The sequence below is a fragment of the Pristis pectinata genome, chromosome 37 (assembly GCF_009764475.1).
Source record: "Pristis pectinata isolate sPriPec2 chromosome 37, sPriPec2.1.pri, whole genome shotgun sequence".
Lineage (NCBI taxonomy): Eukaryota > Metazoa > Chordata > Chondrichthyes > Rhinopristiformes > Pristidae > Pristis > Pristis pectinata.
In genome coordinates this window covers 8,279,247-8,299,363 of record NC_067440.1, presented here as the reverse complement: position 1 = coordinate 8,299,363, position 20,117 = coordinate 8,279,247, and the positions used below count along the sequence as shown (strand labels likewise).

The 20,117-nt window shown below is 47.7% G+C and overlaps 1 protein-coding gene across 2 annotated transcripts in view; it reads left to right on the top strand.

Moving 5' to 3' along the window:
* LOC127586547 (nucleotidyltransferase MB21D2-like) overlaps nucleotides 1-7,355 on the top strand; it is a 31,825-nt gene extending 24,470 nt beyond the window's left edge. For both annotated transcript variants that reach the window (XM_052044583.1, XM_052044584.1), the window contains exon 3: nucleotides 463-7,355. In XM_052044583.1, the coding sequence (XP_051900543.1) occupies nucleotides 463-1,730 (1,268 nt within the window). In that variant the 3' untranslated portion in view covers nucleotides 1,731-7,355. The remainder of the gene's footprint in view (nucleotides 1-462) is intronic.
* Nucleotides 7,356-20,117: the final 12,762 nt, after the last annotated feature.

Here is a 20,117-nt window from a genome sequence, read left to right as displayed (position 1 = left end):
TGGGACGTCAGGCTTCTGTACCTCCTGGCTGATGGTAGCTGCGAGAAGATGGCATGGCCCAGATGGTGGGGATCTTTGATGACGGATGTTGCCTTCATGAGGCAGCACCTCCTGTAGATACTCCCGATGGTGGGGAGGGATGTGCCCGTGATGTACTGGGCTGAGTCCACTACTCTCTGCAGCTTCTTGCGTTCCTGCGCATTCAGATTACCGTACCAGACCATGATGCAACCAGTCAGGATACTTTCAACAGTACATCTGTAGAAGTTTGGTAGAGTGTTTGGTGACAAGCCGAACCTCCTAAGAAAGTAAAGACGCTGGCGCGCTTTCCTTCTGATTGTATCTCAGTGCACGGCCCACGACATTGTACTTGTACTTGTGCACCTGATGGTAATCTTGATATTGACTCTCGTGCTGAGCAGTACATCCTGACCCTGAACCTGTCCCTCTCTCCTTCTGCAGGACTAGTGCAGAAACTGGACCACAAGCTACCCGTGTCGAACGAGTACCTGCTGCTCTCGGGGGGCGTCCGCGAGGGGGTGGTGGACATGAACCCCGACGAGCTGGGCGACTACGCCAGGGGCACAGACTACGACGTGGACTTCACACTGCTGGTGCCGGCGCTGAAGCTGCACGACCGCAACCAGCCGGTGACACTGGACATGAGGCACTCGGCCCCCTGCCACTCATGGCTCAGCCTGCGGCTCTTCGGCGAGGCCACCATGGCGAAGTGGAAAGAGTGCTGCACGGAGACGGAGGACGGCGGAGGAGGCGGCTACTACTTCTCGCCCACCAAGGTGGCCGACTGGTTCTTCCGCTCCGTCTCAGCGGTGATCGAGGAGATCCGCAGTCACCCGCAGCGGGGTGTGCCCGGGGTGGCGGCGGTAGAGAAGAACGGCACAGTGGTCTCCGTCATCCTCAACGTGGGCCGCAGCCGCATGCTGTACGACATCGTGCCCGTGGTCTCCTTCAAGGGCTGGCCAGCAGTGGCCCAGAACTGGCTGATGGAGAACCACTTCTGGGACGGCAAGATCACTGAGGAGGAGGTGATCAGTGGCTTCTACCTGGTGCCCGCCTGCTCCCACAGGGGCAACCGGGACAATGAGTGGAGGCTGGCCTTCTCGCGGAGTGAGGTGCAGCTGAAGAAGTGCATCTCTGTCCACCTGATCCAGGCCTACCAGGCGTACAAGGCGGTGATAGTCAAGCTGCTCTCCCGGCCGAGGGCCATCAGTCCCTACCACCTGAGGAGCCTGATGCTGTGGGCGTGCGACCGCTTGCCCTACAACTTCCTCTTCCAGGCCGAGAACACGGCCCACTTCCTTCTGGGCCTCCTGGACGACCTGGCCCATTGCCTGGTCAACAAGTCCTGCCCCAACTACTTCCTGCCCCAGTGCAACATGTTCGAGCACCTGTCTGACGCCACCGTGCTGCTGCTAGCCTGCCGGCTGTCCTCGGTGCGCTCCGACCCAGCCGAGCACCTCCGCAGCGCTGTCGAGCACGCCAAGGCGGCTGGCAAGCTGGCCCAGGAGCTGAGGCAGCACCGGGCCGCGCCGGGCTTGGCCTCCTCCCAGTCGGACGGAGTGCTGTCTGCCTCTGGTCGCCAGGACGATGGCTTGGCCCGCAAGCTTCAGCAGCTGGTGACAGAGAACCAGGGCAAGTCGATCTCTGTCTTCCTCAACCCCGATGACGTCAGCAAGCCTCACTTCAGGATCGACGACAAGTTCTTCTGAAACAGAACGGGGGGGGGGGGGGGGTGCAGTTATTAGATCAAGTGTCGTCCACTTGACGTGACTGCCCCACTTGTGGGCTTCTAGAGGGCACATTGTCCAATGGATGGTATCAGCACTACAACTTCGCCAGAATCTAAAATGTTTATTTTAATTGACCTGGTATATTGATTTAGGAGTGAAAAATGGTACAAGATAGTTACTAAGATTAACCAGCAAGTTAATAGCAATTTATGACTAATCTTCACTGAAATCCAACCCAATACTACTGAGTCAGAATACTGAAGAGATAAGTTAGTCCCTTCCAGAGTTTGGCTGCTGATGGGGTGCGATCATAATGGCGGGCGTGCAATTGCGTCCATGTTGCGTAGCACAACATAGCAGCTGTCCGATTCCTGATCCAATCTATCCTCCCAAACTCTGGACTGACTTGTAGCGAACGTTTAGCCAGACGGCAGGAGTCCAGGGGTGGGTGCAGGCATCTGGTCGCTTGGTTGTTGTGACAAGGTGTAGCCCAGTATTCCAACTGGGAGCAAGTCACGCCAGTTTAAAATGTGTTACAGCTGTACTGAGATGCAAGATAGTCACGGCACTGGATGCACCTCTTTTTCTATAGACGACGGCCTTTTGCCGATTTGAAGCTGTCCTGAGGTGAACGGCTAATGAATGGGGCATGTGGCTGGAATTCCATTGACCTAATCAAAATGGTTCAGCAGTGTCAGTTCTAATGAAGGATCCTCGTCAGGGCTGAGCATCTGGTTTGAGGATCCAGTTTCACGTAAGTTCTTATCTCATTTCTGAATTGTTTTTATTTCAGTCTTTGCATCCTGGTTGTTAAAGTTATGAAATGGTTGTTTTTTTGATTGTGGTGTTCTTCTCCTGGCTGGGCTACAGATCAGGACTGTGACCAGCACAGTCCCTATACTTGGCTAGTCAGTGGGAAAAGCTGTAACTGATTGCGTTGACTTTAGAGTTAGGAGATCCCGATTCTCTCCCTGGTCAGTCCTGGTTCCCCATTCCCCATCTTCTGATCTTTGCTGCTTAAACTATTGATGTTGTCATTTGATCCTGCCCTCAATCAATACAGGAATGCTGTATCATCAGAAGCATAAACCTGTAGTTGAGATCTGAAGTGATGAGTGTGTCCATCAAGGTGAAGTTGGTCAGTGATGATATTAGAATTGTGAGGGGATGAGTTTGGTGGAGTTGACTTCATCGAAACATCTCATAAAACTTCATGGAGAAATCCATATGTGGATGAAAGCAGATGAAAATGTGTTTGGTCTCTATTCTATCTTGCTAGGTGATCCCTCCAGAGACTGACGACCGATGGACGCACCTCTTGGCTCTGGTTGAGTGGTCCAGTGTAAAACCTTGGTGTTACATTGGGAGATTGCTGAGGAGAACCTTGTGAAGTTGGTAGGGCTTGCAGATTAAAGAGGAAGGGATTATTCTGTAGGTCATTGAGGAGGAACTCCTGCTGAAGATACTGGACTGGAGTGAGAGTGTACAGAGGGAAGCCTTTTGATCTGTTATATGGACATTGCTGGCATGTATTGCCCATCCCTAATTGAACTGAGGCTGTCTGTGATTAAGAGTTGTCCACATTGGCGAGTCTGAAGTCAGGTAAGCTACAGCAGGTAGGGACAACTGATTTCTTTCCCTGGTGGACATCAGCAAACCAGATGAGTTTTTAATGACATTCTGATAATTTCATGGTTACTATTCCTGAGACTTGGTCCTTTTGTTTTGAAATTTCCAAATTTATTTCTTTACTTGTCAGGATTTGAATTAGTCCAGAACTCTGATAGTCAACTAGCTTAACCTCAATGCTACTGTACCCTAGTGAGGAATACTCTCTTGCTATCAAGAGTATATGTCGAGTAGAAGGATGGCCTTGGCTCTGTTGTGTACCTGGAGGTCTGTTTGTTGGAAGAAGGTGGGGGAGAAGAGGTGGTCTCCCAGCCCAGCTCCAAGTTTAAGATAAGATCTTTATTAGTCACATGTACATCGAAACACACAGTGAAATACATCTTTTGCGTAGTGATTCTGGGGGGCAGCCCGCAAGTGTCGCCATGCTTCCGGCGCCAACATAGCATGCCCACAACTTCCTAACCTGTACGTCTTTGGAATGTGGGAGGAAACCGGAGCACCCGGAGGAAACCCACGCAGACACGGGAGAACATGCAAACTCCTTAAAGACAGTGGCTGGATTTGAACCCGGGTCGCTGGCGCTGTAAAGCATTGTGCTAACCACTATGCTACAGTGCCGACATGTGTTTGTTCTGTGTACATGGAGAAGTGTAAGCTGACATATCTCCATTCAGTTAGTTGAAGCTGTATTCACTCGTGTAAAGTACCTAAGGTGATCTGTGAACAGAATTGACATGTTTATTGTACTGAATGTTTGCATGTTCAAACAGTTGGATGGGGCATTTGTTTGAAGTTCAGGGTTGAATGTCTAATATGGAGAATAACTGCAGAATTTTAGGATAGTTGGGGCCCAGGGCATTCCAAACTACCTCAGCTGATGAAGTTTTCAGGATTTTCTGCTCACTTGCTGGGCAATATTGGGTGTCTTATCTCAGGGAGAGAAAACCTAACTATTGTCTTGTGCTTGAAACATATCTCTTGATGCAGTCACCGAGGCTTGCTTTATCAGTGTGTACAGCAAGTGATTCAAAAGCATCCCTTTCTTTCTGGGAGGGTCACTGAGAATGTGTATGACTCTCCTCCAGTTTGAGTGGTCATTGTGCAGAGATTCCCAGGAGTGGGTGGGGACGTTGCATTTCTTCACGGAAGCCTCTGCCCACCTGGTTAACTCTTCCCACCACAGAGCTTGGGATAAATCCTCTATTTCAGGAGTGTGTCGTCAGACATACTCGACCCGTAACTGCATCAGGCAGCTTTTTGCTTACTCCCGCTCAAATTTTGGGAGGTCTTTCAGAATTCAGTGTCGTCAAGGTAAGGTTGGAAGGGGAGATGAGCCACCGGTACTAGTCACTGCAGGCAATGATGGTCAAGTCCATTGGTGCATCTAACAGGCAGTGACATCATGTCGGGAATGAATTTGGTGTATGTCAATAGAACTGGAATTTATGATGCATTAGGCGCACTATCACCAGGACAACAATGGTTCAAGAGGGTGGTTCTAAGGCCAAGTGAAGATGGGCAGTAAATGCTAACTCTTGCCAGCAACACCAAGATGCCAATAAGATGAATTGATTCAAAGTATTTATTATCCGGATAAGGGGTGAAAGTTTTCCTTGTTGGTGAGTTCCCAATCTCAGCTGGGCGGTTGAATCAAGGAAAGCTCCAAGTGAGTCTGTGATCTTATTAAGTGGCTAACAGAGCTGAAGCAGGGGAAATAATCTTGAACCGGCAAGGCTGGGGGTTGCTTCTTGATTTGTTGGTAAATTACTGAGCTGCACAGTGTGTTCTTGACTCCCAGTTCCTGGTCTGTGCTGAGTAAAATGTTGGGAGTGTTGCAGACAGATGGAGCATTGGAAGTGGGTAGGGCAGAACAAAAATCAGGGTTGCTGTTCGCTAAAATCGTTCAGTTGTCCTTGGCCCAAGTTGCCCGTGCTTGTTGGGCAAGTTGGGGCTTAGGTTTGGTTGGGATGCCTCTTTCATCGTGCACCATCTGAAGGCAGACTCGTAGACAAGGTCCCAGAGAGCGCCTCAAGCGAGTTTCACACCTCACACCCTCTCTGCCTCCGTGTTCTGTCAGGGGGACAGGATATTTGTTGGCATGACCATCACTGGACAACGCAAGACCTTCTGTGCTGCCCGAGGCCCAACACAAGAGCCTTAGTGTGGACAGCCATGGAGAATAGTAGCCTAAGGTTGGCTTGTAGTCGTGAGATCTGGCAGCCACAGGTCTCGCACTCAGCATGTCAGACAGGCCTAAGTCTGTGCCAGTAACGTCTTGCAAAGCTTGAGTTGCAGCAGCTCGCACATGTTAGCCCTATTCTGGATTTGGATAAACCCACCAGTGATTATTGCTAATAAATCGAATGCAGTCATGGAGAGATGCAACACTGAAACAGGCCCTTCAGCCCACAGAGTCCATGCAAACCATCAAACACTCATTCTTGTACTAATCCTATCCTAATCCATTCTCTCCTCTTCCCACTCCTATCAACCCCCATTTTCCCCACTCATCTGCAAACTAGGGGTGATTTACAGCTGCCAATTAACCTACTAACCTGCACATTTTTGGGACCTGGGAGGAAACTGGACCACCCGGGGGAAACCCACGCGGTCATAGGGAGAACGTGCAGACTCCACACACAGCACCGGCGGTCAGGATCGAACACTGGTCTCTTGACCTGTGAGGCAGCAGCTCTTCTGTGTGTGTGTGTGTGTGTGTCTCTCTCTCTGCCTCTCTCTCTCCCCCGTGTCTGTCTGTCTCTCTGTGTCTCTCTGTCTGTGTGTGCGTGTGTGTCTCTGTCTCTTTCTGTCTCTCTGTCTGTCTCAATAATGGAGACATAGTTAAGTGTAGGTTTAGGAGGATGCATCGTCACTGGATTCTTAGTGTAGTGAGAAGAAAGTATTCCTCAAAACGATTATATCTTCTAGTATTCTGACATCCTTGGAATATTTAATTTAGGGTTATAAAGCCACTATTCGATGATAATTACTTGGAATTTTACTGATCTCCAATGTGCAGTGCTGCAGAGGATTGTGATTTGCAAAAAGAAACACCCTTTCCCAGTTGTTTGGGTGGTGCACAACTCTAACCCAGCTCGGCTATGTTACAGCCTTAAGTTTATTTTATTTTGTGTGTGCGTCTATTTGCAACTGTGCGTATGGACAGATAATCCAACACTTTAAAACAAAACTAGCGCGCGGTGTAATTCGTACCATTTGATTGTCAAATTCCCTGTGGCCTAACTATGTTTGTATTCCTGCACTTTGGAGGTTCAGGAGCAAAATACTTTGGGTGCTGGAAAGCATTTATGGAGATTGAAACATATCAAGGCAATGATCCTTGCGCTGTAAGCTTTGTCCTGAAACATCCTGACTGCATTGGAAGCTGTACGATCCAACACTGACACGGCTCTGCTGTATTGTGTTTTAGTGGCTCGGCCCAGTCAGTTGTGTACTCCTGCTTACAGTATAGGGATTGGCACTTAGAGGCCACTGTTTCTTTCTTGTGCTTGGACAATTATGATTTAGTCATCTGTGCCGACCAAGATTCCAATCTAAGCCAGTCCCATTTGCCCGCGTTTGGCCCATATCCCTCTAAGCCTTTCCTATCCATGTACCTGTCCAAGTACCTTTTTAATGTACCTGCTTCAACCACTTCCTCTGGCAGCTCGTTCCATATACCGACCACCCTCTGGGTGGAAAACGTTGCCCCTCAAGATTCCTATTAAATCTCTCTCCCCTCTCACCTTAAACCTGTGCCCTCTTGTTCTTGGACTAAACAGGCTCAGCTTCGAAGAGCAGCGGCTAAACCTTTTTACGAAAGGTATTTGGGCTGCTGTTGAGAGTTCTCGATGGTGAATCACTTGGTGTGGTTAATTGGGATTGGCAGCCAATGATGGCCAGAAAGAACAGTGGGAAACATTTATCAAGTGTATGGCAGTGAAATAACGGGGGGGGGGGGGGGGGGGGGGGCGGGCAGTAAAAAGTACCATAAAATGGTCGCTGAACACAATCACTTCCATCCTAGTGGGCATCACAATGGAACAATGTGTCCTAAGGAAAGAAATGTTCTTCTTTGCAATTGCCAGCTGAATTTCTGCTATATTTTTGGTGTAATACTGGAATAGTGATCTTGCTAGTAAGCGAAATTCAGGGAAATTGACCCCTCTCCGCTTCCACAAATGAGAGCCCTGGTTAGGGTAAAGTCTTCAATGAGGAATTTCGCTTTTGTGTTGAAATGGATGCCTTTGCCTTCAGAGATTTCTTGTTCCCAATGTGGATGACTGTGTCCCTTAAACCTGCCTGTTCGTGTCCTATGTGGGATGGCCCAGGTGAATGTTCGCATCTCCTGAGCCCTGATGTCCCAAGGTTTGAAATTCAGCTGACATGTCTTTGTAGTGCTTAAGATGCCAACTGATAATTGCCTTCAGTGGTGAGTTGATCCTCGGTTGGGAATCTCAAGTTCTGGGTCTCCATGGAATGGTGTCGGAAAGTGCATCTAAACTTCGAACGACCACAGTATGCAGATAAAGTGGGCACCACTGGACTGCTGCCATTCTCTGCCAACTTGGAATTGGCTGATCATTCAACCCGAGTCTGTGTGGTCTGAGTCAGTTTGCTCACCACCACCAGTGACATCTCTACTCGCTGTGTGGAGAGAGATATTTGGTGAAGTTCTAAGTTTAAAGCTCTTGAATTGATGCTGGTGACCAGATGTGTTTGCAAATAAATAGAATTTAAGAATTAGAGCATCATACAGAAAGGAAAAAGGACCTTCAGCCCATCAAATCTCCACTAACCATCAAGCACCCATTTACACCAATCCTATTTTATTCTTCCCATATTCCCATCAACTCCACCGCCCCCTTCCCCCCTCGGTTTTACCACCCTCCCATGCTAGGGGCAATTTATAACAACCAATGAACCTAACAACCCCCACATCTTTGGAATGTGGGAGGAAACGGGGAACGTGCAAACTCCGCACAGACAGAATCCAAGGTCGGGACTGGAACCGTGTCACTGGAGCTGCGAGGCAGCAGCACTACTAATCAACTGGATATCAGGTAACAACGACCTTTCCTTTTTATCATGTGTTGAATTGTTTAAAAGTAAAAGCAAAACGGCCTGTTTTGTGTTGGATGCGGGAAAGGTGGACACTATTTTGTTTGGAAGGTTTTCATAACTGATCTCTGCTGGGTGGGCAGAGGGACTGTGTGTTATCTTCCTGTGTGGGACCAGTGAGTGCACTTTGCATTTGAATGTTACAGGCTAGTACACAAATAATCCTGCTTCTGTCCGTGTACTCAGGGAGGAAGAGGCTGGCATACAAATCCAAAAATAAATCCGAATGAATGGAATATCTGTGCAATTAAATTAATTGGTGTACATTTCTTGTATATTTTGATCACGTACCAAAGTCTCTTCTGCTGCTAAGGCTTAAAATGTCTGTCATATGTTTCATGGAAAATAAATGTGCTGTAAGTCATCCAATTGTCATTGTTCCTGCATTTTATTTTGCATGTATTATGGGGATTGAGTCTAAAATAGTTGCAAAGTATTCCAGCATCTTCAGTGCGTTGGGTCTGCAATGTTACAGAGTCAGATTTGCCAGAATGTTGCCTGGATTAGGGCATTATGGTTGTACAAGTACTAGAGGGCAAGCATTTAAGGTGAGAGGGGGGAAAAGTTTAAAGGAGATGTGCGGGGCAAGTTTTTACACAGAGAGCGGTGGGTGCCTGGAACGGGTTGCCAGGGGTAATGGTGGAAGCAGGTACGATAGTGGTGTTTAAGATCTTAGACAGGTGACTATTGCAGGGAATGGAGGGATATGGATCACGTGCAGGCAGAAGAAATTTAGTTTAATTCAACATCATGTTCAGCACAGACATTGTGGGCCGAAGGGCCTGTTCCTGTGCTGTACTGTTGCAGCACGGGACAGGCCATTTGGCCCATCTTGACGCTAATCTATACTGAATGCCGTCCATCTCCTGTGTATCATCCATAACCCTCCATTCCCTTCATAGCATCTCTCTAAAAGCCTCTTAAACTCCACCAAGCTGCCTGTGTCCATTACTACTCCTTAGGTACATTCCAGGCAGCTACCACCCCCCAACTTTAAAAGCATGTCCTCTGGTGTTTGACATTTGTACCCTGGGGAAAAGATTCGGACTGTCTATCCTATCTGTGCCTATGTTCTATGAGGAGAGATTGAGCAGGGTGAGATTGTTTTCCCGAGGTGAGGCTGCTGGCTGACCTGACTGAAGTATATGAAAGTGAGGGGGATGGATAGGTAGATGGTAAGAACCTTTTTCCCATAGTAAGAGGGTCTAAGAAGAGGGCAGAGGTTTCAGGTGAGACGGAGGAGATTTGGGAGGGGATCTGAGGGGAATTTTTTTTTTCACCCAGTGGGTTGGAGTCTGGGGCACACTGCCTGAAGAGGTGGTGGGGGCAGATACACTCTCGACATCAAAGCAGCATCCAGATGAGTACTTGGATCACCAGGGCATAGAGGGCTGAAGGAGACACGGGAGACTGCAGACACTGGAATCTGGAGCAACAAACAAAACGCTGGAGGATCTCGGCGGGTCGGGCAGCATCTGGGGAGGGAAATGGACAGTCGACGTTTCAGGTCGAGACCCTTCATCTGGATGGGCGATAGCCAGTTCGAAGGGGTGAGGGGGAAGGGGCAGAGCAAGAGCCGGCAGGTGATAGGTGGATCCACGTGAGGAGGGGTGATGGGCGGATGGAGGAGGGGAGGGCGGGAGCAGCGACAGAGGCTGGGAGGTTATAGGTGGATCCAGGTGAGGAGGGTGACGGGCGGATGGAGGAGGGGAGGGCGGGAGCAGCGACAGAGGCTGGGAGGTGAGAGATGGAGGTGACCAAGAGCTGCAGATGAGGGAAGGTGGAACATGGAACCAAATAAGGAAGGTGGGGAAGGCAGATGGGACTAGTGGGGGGGGGGGGGGGGTTTGGGTGGAGGAGAGGGGAAAAAATAATGAGGTGATGGGGGGCTGGGGTGGGTGCAGGAGAAACTGTGTGGATCAGGAGGAGGGAGAAAAGGGACTGAGGGGGAGCAGGTTACCGGAAGCTGGAGAATTCAGTGCTGGAATCTGATGATAAGGTGATAGTGGCAACCATTAGGAGAGCGGTGAGAGGAGAGATTGAAGGGAGACGCCGGAGACCGCAGATGGGGCAACACACAAGATGCTGGTGCATCGACATCTCAGCAGGTCGTGTGACAATAATAAACCAATTTACCAAAGGGCTGCAGATGGTGGGATCTGATAGGAGAGGAAGGTGGAACATGGAACCAAATAAGGGAGGCGGGGAGGGGCGGATGGGAACAGTGGGGGCCTCAGCCCTAGTGTAGATGGGTGCAAAGAACAGCATAGATGTGGTGGGCCGAAGGGCCTGTCCCTGTGCTGTATGATTCCATGCCTCACATCACTGAAACATTATGTGCACTTCAGGCTGTTGGGTAAACATTCTCAGGTTAGCAAATCCCCAGCGCAGTGTTGACCAGGCATTACCCCTATTGACAGTACACGGTGTTTTCAGAGGTCCTGTCAGCTATCTTTCAGGCCAACTATTTTAAAAATCCATGGCATTATTTTTATCAAAGCAGAGTTTACTGTCCAACAATTATACCTCATCCAAGTAACCCGCACTTGAAAACCTGCTTTTGGTATTACGCATTGGAGTACGGTGAGGTGTATTGACCTTTCTTTTGAAAATCCTAAAATAACAATGTTATCACCTTCCAGTCTTTGATGAGAACCTATCCACTTTGCACAATTGCTCTTCATAATTTGATTGCTTCCATGAATCATTCAAGTGTTTTCTTTAAGCTTTCAATGGCTTCAATTCTTTTTTGTACTCTGCCTGCTAGAACAGTACACCCAGATGTCCTGTGCATTAAGTTCTACTATTCAACCATTCAGTTATGACTGACTTGGCATCTGAATTCCATTTAAGATGAGATATCTTTATTAGTCACATGTACCACCCTTGCTTATAAAGTCATGGAGCATTACAGCACAGATACAGGCCCCTCTGCCCCACCAGTCCACGCCGACCACATTGTCCACCTGGCTGGTCCCAATTTCCTGCGTGCGGTCCATATTCCTCCAAGTCGCGCACCTCTAGGTACCTATCCAAGTGACTCTTAAATGATACTATTGTACCTGCCTCACCCACTTGCTTTGGCAGCTCATTCAGAATCCGGTTTATTATCGCTGATGTAATGTCGTGAAATTTGTTGCTTTTCGGCAGCAGTACCATGCAAGACACAGGAATTACTAAGTTATAAAAATCAATAAATAGTGCAAAAGGGGAATAATGAGGTAGTGTTCATGGACTGTTCAGAAATCTGATGGCGAGGGGAAGAAGCTGTTCCTGAAATGTTGAGTGTGGTTCTTCAGGCTCCTGTACCATCTCCTAGATGGTAGTAACATGAAGGCATGTCCTGGATGGTGAGTGTCCTTAATGATGGATGCTGCCTTCTTGAGGCATTGCCTCTTGAAGACATTCTCTGGAGGGGAGGGTTGTGCCTATGATGGACCTGGCTGAGTCTACAACCCTCTGCGGCTGCTTTCAATCCTGTGCATTGGAGCCTCCACACCAGGCAGTGATGCAACCAGTCAGAATGCTCTCCACCATACATCTGTAGAAATTTGCAAGAGTCTTTGGTCACGTACCAAATCTCCTCAAACTCCTAACGAAGTAGAGCCACTGGCGTGCCTTCTTCGTGATTGCATCAATGTGTTGGGCCCAAGATGGATCCTCTTGAGATGTTGATGCCTCAGAACTTGAAGCTGCTCACCCTTTCCACTGCTGACCCCTCAAAGAATACTGGTGTGTGTTCTCCCGACCTTCCCATCCTGAAGTCCACAGTCAATTCCTTGGTCTTGCTGACTTTGAGTGCGAGGTTGTAGTTGCAACACCACTCCACCAGCCGACCTATTTCACTCCTGTACGTCTCCTCGTCGCCATCCATGTACTCACCACCCTCTGGGTGGAAAACATTGCACCTCAGGTTCCTTTTAAATCTTTCCCCTCTCACCCTAAACCTCTGCCCCCCTAGTTTTGGACTCCCCTACCCTAGGGAAAAGACTGTTACCGTCCACCTTATCTATGCCTCTCATAATTTTAAACATGTCTATAAAGTCGCTCCTCATTCTCCGATGTTCCAAGGAATAAAGACCTAGCCCGGCCAACCCCTCCCTATAACTCCAGGCCCTCTAGTCCTGTTGGCCTGTTTCTGCTTCCACATTCCCACATACAATGGACTCTGTCTGCACTTCTTGCTGCCTCAGTAAAGCAGCCAACATGACCAAAGACCCCACCCACCCCAGACATTCTCTCTTCTCCCCTCCTCCCATTGGGCAGAAGATACAAAAGCCTAAAAGCACGTACCACCAGGCTCAAGGACAGCTTCTATCCCACTGTTATAAGACTATTGAATAGTCCCCTGGTATGATAAAATGGACTCTTGACCTCACAATCTACCTCGTTAAGGCCTTGCACCTTATTGTCTGTCTGCACTGTACTTTCTCTGTAACTGTAACACTTTATTCTGCATTCTGTTATTGTTTTCCCTTGTACTACCTCAATGCACTGTTGATCTGTTGAAATGATCTGTATGGACGGCATGCAAAACAAGTTTTTCACTGTACCTCGGCATGTGACAATTATAAACCAATTTACCAATGTCCCAAGAGCATGAGCAAAATTTGAAGATAGAATCTGTTAAGGTAAGTGACCAAATGCTTAGGTAAGTTTTTAAGGAATATTTTGAGGTTTCTGGGAAGGAATTCCAGAGCTTGGAGCCGAGACTATGTACAGCCGAAAGCATGGTTTGCAGTGCTGTCACGAGGAAGTTGGAAATGGGCAAGAGGCCAGAATTGGAGCACACAGCAAGGCAATTGTGCTCAATGTTAGGATGCTCGACAATTTGGTGCAGAGGTTGCAGCATTACTGCAGCAGATGAAATCGACACCCACGTTGATGTTGCAACCTTGATATCAAAATGGAAATTGATGTCACTGACTTTGGCTCCAACTCTGGGATTCCATTTGCTGCCTTCCAGCTTACAATCTGCGTGGAGGTTAACATCCCAATTGAATACTGATTTGTAAATTGGTATTCTTCTCCCCCCCCCCCCACCCCCACCACTCCCCCCAGTGTCCTGGGTCCTCTTGAGGCTTATTCAATGAGCTTTGAGTTTCGCAACAAATGCAGATGAGTAAATGAGCCCTTACGACCAGTTATCAATGATCCTCCAGTTCTGGCCCCTTGATCATCTGTGAATTTCTTTGCTACACCACTGCCAGCAATGCCTTCCGTTGTTAAGGCACTAAATCCTGGAATTCCCTCTAAACCTTTATCTATCCTTTCAAAATGCTCAAACCCTAATTTGGCTGAACGTTTGGTCATCTACCTTTGTATTTCAAGTGGCTTGGTGTGAAGTTTTGTATGTGTTCCTACAAGGCACCTTTAAGATGTTTTTCTATGTTAGTACTACGACATGAATACAAGTAGTAGAATAATCCATTAGGATTTTGACTACAATTCCTGAATGCAGCAGAACTCTCTAAAGCGCGATGATATGCAGCTGGACTGGCTTGGCTTAACATCAATTCCAATTGAATCGCCGGGGACTATACTCACTGGAATTCAGGAGAATGAGAGGGGATCTGATAGAAACATATAGAATTATGAGAGGGATAGACAAAATACAGGCAGGAAAGTTGTTTCCACTGGTAGGTGAGACTAGAACTAGGAGACGTAGCCTCAAGATTCGGGGGAGTAAATTTAGGATGGAGATGAGGAGGAGCTGCTTTTCCCAGAGAGTAGTGAGTCTATGGAATTCTCTGCCCAGGGAAGCAGTAGAGGCGACCTCATTAAATCTATTTAAGACACAGATTTTTGAGAGAAACAAAGGACTGCAGATGCTGGAATCTAGATGAAATCTAGATAGATTTTTGCATAGTGGGGTAATTAAAGGTTACGGGGAAAAGGCAGATAGGTGGAGCTGAGTCCACGGCCAGATCAGCCATGATCTTATTGAATGGCGGAGCAGGCTCGATGGGCCAGATGGACTCCTCCTGCTCCTATTTTTTTTACATTCGTGGGTAGCTCAGTTTGGGTTTCACCAGGACTACTAGATTCCAAAACACATCACACCCTTCGTCCAAACACAAAATAATTGAATTTCAAAGGATATATAAGAATGACTGCTCTTGACCATAAGTGTGACATCAAGGAGTCTTGGTAAAACTAGTCAATGGGAATTGGGCAGTAAGCTCTCCACAGGTTAACACCATTCCCACTGTCGGTAGTACCTACAGGAGACGCTGCCTCAAGAAGGTAACAACTGATCATCAAAGATCCCCACCATCCGGGCCGTGCCATCTTCTCACAGCTGCCATTGGGCAGGAGGTACAGAAGCCTGAAGTCCCACACCACCAGGTTCAGGAACAGCTGCTTCCCTTCAACCATTTGGTTCTTGAACCAACCGGCACAACCCTAATCACTACAGTTTAGCAATATGCTGACTACAGTTTAGCAATATGCTGACTACTTTGATCACTTTGCACTAAAATGTACTTTTTTTTGTTTTAATTGTATTCCTTTTTGTAAAAATTGTTTAATTTATGTTTTTCATATGACTGCTGCTTATCTGATGCTCTGTGCCTGTGATGCTGCTGCAAGTAAGTTTTTCATTGCACCTGTGCACACATGGACTTGAGTTTACTGTCACCTGCACAACTTTGACTTTCCTCGTGTAAAGGAAGATGGTTATGTTGCAACATATAATCTGCTGGAGGAACTCAGCAGGTTGGCCAGCATCTGTGGGAGGAAAGGAATTGTCAACGTTTCGGGTCGAGACCCTGCATCAGGACCAGATTCCAGCATCTGCCATCCTGTGTCTCCAAGGTAGGTTATGGTTGTTGGTGATGAGCCATCTCAGCCCCGCGGCATCACTGTGAGAGTTCCTTAGGAGCGTGACCTAAGACCTACCATCTTCACTGCTTCATCAATGACCAGCTTTCTGTCCTTGGGTCAGAAATAGGGAGGTTGGCTGATGATTGCACAACATTCAGTTTCATTCACAATTCTTTCAAAAATGAAGAGCTCAACAACATTGAGGCATGGGCTGATTAGTGGCAAGGAACACTTCTGCCACAAAAGTTCCAGGCACTTGCCATCTCTAACAACAGAGTGTGTACCTATTTGCTCTTGACTCTCATTGCCTCAGTAAAGCAGCCAGCATAATCAAAGACCCCACCCCGGACATTCTCTCTTCTCCCCTCTCCCAATGGGCAGAAGATACAAAAGCCTGAAAGAACGTACCATCGGGTTCAAGGACAGCTTCTGTTCTGCTGTTATAAAACTATTGAATGGTTCCGCAGTACGATAAGATGGACTCTTGACATCACAATCTACCTCGTCATGGCCCTTGCAGTGCCTGCACTGCACTTTCTCTGTAACTATTCTGTGTTCTGTTATTGTTTTACCTTGTACTACCTCGATGCACTGTGTAATGAATTGATCTGTACGAACAGTATACAAGACAAGTTTTTCACTGTACCTCGGTACAAGTGATAAGAATAAACCAATTCCAATTCCCTTCCAATAACATATCGATTAGCAACAATGGCTAACATGAGGGGACATAATTTTAAGGTGATTGGAGGAAGGTATAAGGGGATGTCAGGGGTAAGTTTTTTTACACAGAGTGGTGGGTGCGTGGAACGCACTGCCAGCGGAGGTTGTGGGGGCAGATACATTAGGGACATTTAAGAGACTCTTAGACACATGAATGATAGAGAAATGGGGGGCTGTGTGGGAGGGAAAGGTTAGATAGATCTTAGAACAGGATAAAATGTCGGCACAACATTGCTTGCTGAAGTGTGCTGTAGTGTTCTATGTTCGATGATTCCTGAGATCCCTCCCATCAATGCATTGGAGGTTATCATTTGACCAAAGAACTACCTGGACCAGCCACTTACAAGAGGCTACAGATGCTGGAAACTGGAGCAAAAAAACCCAAAGTGCTAGAGGCTCGTCAGTCAGTCCTGATGCAGTATGTCAACTCGACACGTTGCCTCCAAAGATTCTGCGCAACCCGCTGAGTTTCTCCAGCAGTTTGCTTTTTGTCCAGCCCACGTACAACAGCAGGTAAAAGGCTGGGTATCCCTGTGACAATGACTAACCCCTGACTCCCCAGAGACTTCCCTTCATGGATATGGATCACTTACAGGCAGATAGGTTTTGTTTAATTTGGCATCATGTTCGGCACAGACATTGTGGGCCGAAGGGCCTGTTCCTGTGCGGTTCTATGTTCTATCCACGATTTGGGGCAGTAATGAAATACTTTCCATTTGTTTGGTCAAGTGCAGCCTCAACAATTAATCGCAAGTGGGATAAAATGATCTGTTTGATTGTCTACCTACTCACCACTTCCTTGACAACAGGCACACTGTAATTACAATTCAAACCATCTACACAATATATTGCAGGCACCTGCCGAGACAAGTCAAACAGCTGCTCCCAAACCCAAGCCCACTTCCACCAACAAGGACGAGCAAGCATGTTGGAACGCACCAGTTGAGAAATCCTCTGCAAGGCATGGAACACAGAACGTAGAACAGTACAGCACTGGGCAGGCCATCCTTTTCCTTGGTAAATACCAATGCAAAGTACTCATTTAGGATCTCTCCCACATCCTCCGCCTCCCTCACCTGGCCAGGCTCATTACCCAACACCAGGTCCAGTATGGCCTCTCCTCTTGTCGGACTATCTACATATTGATTTAAGAAACCCTCCTGGATGCACCTAACAAATTTTGTCCCAGCTCAACATCTTGCACTAAGGAGGCCCCAGTCTATATTAGGGAAGTTGAAGTCATCCATTACAACAACCCTGTTGTTTTTACACCTTTCCCTTATCTGCCTGCATGTCTGTTCTTCAATGTCCTGGTGGCTATTGGGGGGTCTGTAGTATAATCCCATTAGAGTGATTGCACCTTTGTTATTTTTGAGTTCTACCCATATAGACTCAGTGGAGGAGCCCTCCGTTATGTCCCATCTGAGTGCAGCTGTGATATTGTCCCTGATTAATAACGCAACTCTTCACCCCGTCCCCCCCCCCCCCCACACACACACACACACACACACACACACACACACACACACACACACACACACTTACCTTCTCTTTCTTTTCTGAAACATCAAAACCCTAGAACATTAAGCATCCATTCCTGTCCCTTTCTCAACAAAGTCTCTGTTATGGCCACAACATCATAGTTCCGTGTACTGATCCATGTTCTAAGTTCATCACCCTTGTTCATCATACTCCTAGCATTAATATACACACACTTCAACCTGTCCGTCCTATTGGGTCTATTACCTTGCTGCTGCCTGTTCTTAGTGGTCATGACCTCTATCTTCCTCTCAATCCCTCCACTTTCTGACCCGGTGCTCTGGTTCCCATCCCCCTGCCAAACTAGGTTAAACCATCCCGAGTAGCGCTAGTAAACCTCCTGGCTAGGATATTGGTTCCCCTCCAGTTGAGATGCAACCTGTCCCTCTTGTACAGGTTACCCCTGCCCCAGAAGAGGTTCCACTGATCCAAGAACATGAAACCCTGCACCAGTTCCTTAGCCACGCATTCCATCTTTCTATTCCTGCCCTGACTAGCACATGACGCCGGGAGGAATCCAGGGATTACTACCTTCGAGGTCCTGCTTTGAACTTAGTTTGAACCTACCTCCTCTCACCTTAAATGCATGCCCTCTAGTATTAGACATCTTGATCCTGGGAGAAAGGTACTGGCTGTCTACCCTATCGATGCCCCTCATAACCTTATAAACTTCTGTCAGGTCTCCCCTCCGCCTCTGCCACTCCAGAGAAAACTAGTTTTTCCAACCTCTACTTATAGCACACACCTTCTAATCCATGCAGTGTCCTGGTGAACCTCTTCTGCATCCTCTCCAAAGCCTCCGCATCCTTCCTATGATGGGGCGACCAGAATTGAATGAAAAACTCCAGATGTGGCTTAACCAGAGTTTTGTAAAGCTGCAGTGACGCATCCTATGGTCAATATTTGCAAAGATCTTCTAGGATTCATATTGACTGTCATTCTTGCAAATCTGAAGGAGCAGTGCATATTCTGTTAAATGGTCACCAATAAATAAATAATGAATAGGAGGCACTCTGGCTTCCATAAAATAAGACATTAATGTCCAAATGACGTAAACAAGTTGAGGACTGCTCATTCACACAAAATGAAGCAAAAAACGAACTGCTGGAGGAACTCAGTGGATCGGGCAGCATCTGTGGAGGGAAATGGACAGTCGATGTTTCTGGTCGAGAGTAGAGGGGAGGTAGCTGTTATAAAGAGGTGAGGGGAAGGAGCGTGTCAAGTGCTGGCAGGTGATCGGTGGATCCAGGTGAGGAGGAGCCGATTGGCAGATGGAATCAGGTGGGCGGAGAGGTGGAGACTGCGACAGAGGCCGGGAGCTGATAGGTGGAGGCAACAGAGGGCTGCAGATGGTGGGATCTGATAAGAAAGGAAGGTGAGGATGAACCAAATACGGGAGGGATGGTGGGCAGATGGGTACGCTCGGTGGGAGTATGTGGGAGGAAGCCCATGGGGGGGAGTGATGTGCATATGGAGTTGTTGGGGAAGGGGAAAAAAGGGGCTTGGGGGTCCTCGTGCAGGATACCCTAAAGGTTAACCACCAGGTTGGATCGGCAGTAAGGAAGCGAATGCTATGTTGGCATTCATTTCAAGAGGAATAGCGTATAAAAGTAAGGATGTATTGATGAGGCTCTATGGGGCACTGGTGAGACCTCATTTGGAATACTGTGTGCAGTTTTGGGCCCCTTATCTTAGGAAGGATGTACTGATGTTGGAGAGGGTTCAGAGGAGATTTACGAGGATGATTCCCGGAATGAAAGGGCTTACATACGAGGAGCGTTTGTTGGCTTGTGGACTGTACTCATTGGAGTACGGAAGAATGAGAGGGGACCTCATAGAAATATTTCAAATGTTGAAGGGACTGGACAGAGTAGATGACTCTAAGTTGTTTCCCCTGGTGGGTGAGTCCAGGACAAGAGGGCACAGTCTTAGAATTAGAGGGTACCTACTTAAAACAGAAATGAGGAGAAATTTCTTTAGCCGGAGGGTTGTGGATTTATGGAATTTGTTGCCACATACAGCTGTGGAGGCCCAATCATTGGGGGTGTTTAAGGAGGAGATTGATAGGTATCTAATTAGTCAGGGTATCAAGGGATATGGGGAAAAGGCTGGGAATTGGGGCTAGATGGGAGAATAGTTTAGCTCATGGTGAAGTGGCAGAGCAGACTCGATGGGCCGAATGGCCTACTTCTGCTCCTTTGTCTTGTGAAAAAACTGGGTAATAGGGGGCTGGAGGGGGTGGTGGTTTGGAAAAGGGTGTGTGTGTGAGAGGGCCTGGGTAGATTAGGACAGAGAAAGGGACAAGAGGGGGAGCAGCTTATCTGAAACTGGAGAACTTTGAGGACGTTGCCAGGACAAGAGAGGTTGAGTTATAGGGAGAGGTTGGCTAAGCTAGGTCTTTATTCCTTGGAATGTAGGAGAATGAGGAGTGACCTTCTAGACGTTTATAAAATTATGAGGGGCATAGATAAGGTGGACGGTAACAATTGTTTTTCCAGGGTAGGGGAGTCCAAAACTAGGGGACATCTT